The sequence below is a fragment of the Heteronotia binoei genome, chromosome 5 (genome assembly GCF_032191835.1).
Source record: "Heteronotia binoei isolate CCM8104 ecotype False Entrance Well chromosome 5, APGP_CSIRO_Hbin_v1, whole genome shotgun sequence".
NCBI classification, from domain to species: Eukaryota; Metazoa; Chordata; class Lepidosauria; order Squamata; family Gekkonidae; genus Heteronotia; species Heteronotia binoei.
Window position 1 is genome coordinate 37989532 of NC_083227.1, and position 3634 is coordinate 37993165.

The window sequence follows — 3634 nt, forward strand, 5'->3', positions numbered from 1 at the left end:
AGCGGAGGGAGTCGGGAGACCACCCCACTGGGGGATCCACACCCCGAAAGTGATGAAGGTGGCGCAGATAGAGCCAACAGAGCCAACAGGACAAAATAAATAGGCTGCATTATGCAGCACAGTTGAGAAAGTGCCTTATCCCATATACTGATGAAGTATATACAGGATTTGAGAGCAAAATTGTTTCCGGCGGTGATATTTGGGGGATTTTTGGGGACGTCACAGGAAGTGCTGTGAAGTCACTTCCTGTTTCCGGCAGGTGACACGGGGGAAATGATGTCACAGGAAGTGATGCCACTTCCTGTTTCCGGTGGTGGCATGACATCACCGGAAGTGACATCACCGGAAGTGACGTCACTTCCTGTTTCCGGCAGGTGACGCGGGGGAAATGATGTCACAGGAAGTGATGCCACTTCCTGTTTCCGGTGGTGGCATGACATCACCGGAAGTGACGTCACCGGAAGTGACGTCACTTCCTGTTTCCGGCGGCGCGCGCGCTCCGTGCGCGCGCACCCCCCCCCCTTCCCCCCCGTGTCCCTGGCTGGCCTTCAGACATTATGGTCACCCTAGCAAACAGCATAACAAAGAAAAGTTGATTATAAACGCATCCGGTTGGCCCTGATCTAAACATGCCCTGCCCTTTTTGAATTACTTACTTAGTCTGCCTGCCTGGGGGGCCTCCCCGGCAGGAGCCTCCATTGCTCACCACATGCTCGCTCGAGCGCTGGCTTCCAACTGAGACTCCCTTCCTGCCTAGCACATGGCAAGAACCACAGCACTTCCTGCCTCTCTAGGAGACTTTCCCCCTAGCGTTGTTGGTTTGGCTCTGGAAGGGAGGGGGGGAGTGAGGGGAAGGCTACAAAGCCGGCTGAATGGATTTACTGATCCCTGCCTTTTTGGACGAAGCACCAACACTCTCAGATGGCGTTTCTCCACATAGGCTTTCAGATTTTGTTCTGACTCCTCCTTCACCTCGCAAAACCCCCCAAAAGCAAAGCATCCATTTGCTCTAGCAGCGCTCCGTCCACATTCTGCACATGCAGTCCCTACCTGGACTGGGTTGTCCCACCAAGAGTTGCTAATTTATTCTGAGTTCAGATTTGGTAGGTTTACAGCAGGGGTCCCCAACCCTCGGGCTGTGGACCGGTACTGATCCATGGCCTGTTTCCAAGCAGGCCACGCAGCTGCTCACCCGCCCCGTCATGCAGCCTTGCTGTCCCCCGTTTTTACCATTTTCAATCCAGGAAAGGGGCCGTGAAGCGCCTTCCAGGCCAACCTCCCCCCTCCCCCGCCAATCAGCTGATTCAATCGGTGGGGAAAACCGAGGCGGCAGCAGCGAGTGACCCTCTGAAACAGCCATGCTGCTGCGGTTTTCCCGGCCATTCGGATCAGCTGATCAGTAGGGGAGGGGAGGTTGGCCTGGAAGGCGCTTTATGGCCCTTCCCCGGCCTTTAAATGGTGAAAACGGGGGGGGGGAGGCGGCAAGGCTGCGCAGGGGCAGGGCAGAGGAGGAGGTGCCGCGGGGGGGGGGGAGACTGAATTGGGTGCCCCCACCTGCTGGCCCTGGAGCCTGTCCCTGGGACAAAAAAAGTTCAAGGCCACTGGTTTATGGGATTCTGAACTGGTTTTAGGAGTTGAAGGCTCTGTGTATTATGGTCTGTAGTATATATATTTTAAACAAAATTGCAACTTCCTCTGGCAGAACTTCATCCGGAACATCATCCAAGGAAACTATCGTTTTTGGGTTGGACTTAACTTTACATCAGCATGGAAGAACTGGACCTGGATAGATGGTTCACTATTAAATCAAACATTGTAAGTTTCCCCATGTTCACCAGAAGTGTTCTAGATATTTTTTAAATAATTTGAGCAATTGTGGTATTAATAAAGATGTAATCTATTACTAAAGACAACATGATCTATTACTGGAGTATGTTGTTTAAATATCCTCTTGGCTCAAGGTGGCCACTAGTTGAGATTATGAATGTCCCAGCTCTCTTGTACCAGATAGGGACTGATTCCTACATGCATCTAAATTTTATGATATTATGGCAAGATTTCAAAAAGGCTTTAAAATTCCAAAGGCACTACCATCTGATGAAAAATTTAATAAATTCTGAATTGTGAGTCTTAGCAAACGTGTTTTCATTCCAGAAGTTCTTGGATGGACCCCTATTCTTGATTCATTTACTTGAGCCTCTTTTGACAAAATGGCACATGTTTTTAGTCTGCTGATATGCAAATTGTTCAAGAAAGATATAACTTGTGATGGTCATATATACATCATCTAATGCTGCAAGTAATGCAGGCAAGATTACTGTTAAGTGCATTGTAAAAGTAAGAGCCTCTTTCTCTAGAGACAGAGAAAATACTTAGAGAAACAAGTGCTGGATTAAACCCTGTGGTGGGCCCTAGGCAGTCGAAATCTTGGGGGCCCCCCTTGAAAATTATCTGAGTCTGAATACTTGCCCTGCCCCCTCACTGCCATGCTGTAGCCTGCAAGCACCTTCTTAAGTTTGGTGTAGTGGTTAAGTGTGCGGACTCTTATCTGGGAGAACCAGGTTTGATTCCCCATTCCTCCATTTGCAGCTGCTGGAATGGCCTTGGGTCAGCCATAGCTCTGGCAGAGGTTGTCCTTGAAAGGGCAGCTGCTGTGAGAGCTCTCTCAGCCCCACCCACCTCACAGAGTGTGTGTTGTGGGGGAAGAAGATAAAAGACTGTAAGCCGCTCTGAGACTCTGAATTAGAGAGAAGGGCAGAGTATAAATCTGCAGTCGTCATCGTCTTCTTAAAAGCCCCTTTTATTAAGCTGCAGGGAAGAGGCAGAGAGAGGCAAACCTGGCAACACCAACAGCAGCCACACCAGACAAGTTGGGCAAAGAGCAGCACAGTTGCCGGCTGCACATGCAGGCTGGGAGGGAAACCAGGGGCGGGGGGGAGAGAGTTAGCCCAGGGCCCCTAAAGGCATGGGGGCCCTTAGGCCAATGCCTACTTGTCCTAATTGTTAATCCGGCTCCGCAGAGAAAGTTTGCCTCTTACCATGATATAGCATGTTATATGATCAGGACCAGGGTATGTTCTCAAATGCAGCTGCTTCCGTATATTGGTTCTGGATTCCTCTGCTGTAATGTGCTTGCTCAGCTCATCATATGAATCTTCAGAACCACAGCAAACCCTGCTGCCAGGGCCACAGCATGCTGATTTCTCATTTCATTCCACAGGTTTCCAGTATCTCTCCCAAAGGATGGACACAGATGTGGGGTTCTTAAAGTCAATCAGGTTCTTTCTGAGATGTGCACTGATCAGTTTAAATGGATCTGTGAGAAGGATGCTGTTCTAATTGAACATACAGCATTGAAAAGAGGCTTGTTTTAATACAGCTTTTCCTCAGTCTGGGAGGATCCAGCTATAAGGAGTTAAAGTGAAACAGCTTCTTTCAGTTCACATCTGTGGTCTTCAAGATTATCTCTTCACCCTCTCAATGACAAAGCTTCCCAACAAACATATCTGAATACAGAAGTATCTACCCAGCTTTTACTTCTTGCCCTTCAAGTTTGATTTTATATATAAGGCTTTTACAGTTGGTATAAGGAACGTTCTTATCTTGCACAATTAAATTTGAATGTACATTTTAA

General features: G+C 48.6%; 1 protein-coding gene across 2 annotated transcripts in view; it reads left to right on the forward strand.

Annotated features, from left to right (window-relative positions):
* LOC132571453 (killer cell lectin-like receptor subfamily F member 1) overlaps positions 1 to 3634 on the forward strand; it is a 27594-nt gene extending 23960 nt beyond the window's left edge. For both annotated transcript variants that reach the window (XM_060238248.1, XM_060238249.1), the window contains exons 5-6: positions 1703 to 1815; positions 3221 to 3634. In XM_060238248.1, coding sequence (XP_060094231.1) covers positions 1703 to 1815; positions 3221 to 3374 — 267 coding nt within the window. In that variant the 3' untranslated portion in view covers positions 3375 to 3634. The remainder of the gene's footprint in view (positions 1 to 1702; positions 1816 to 3220) is intronic.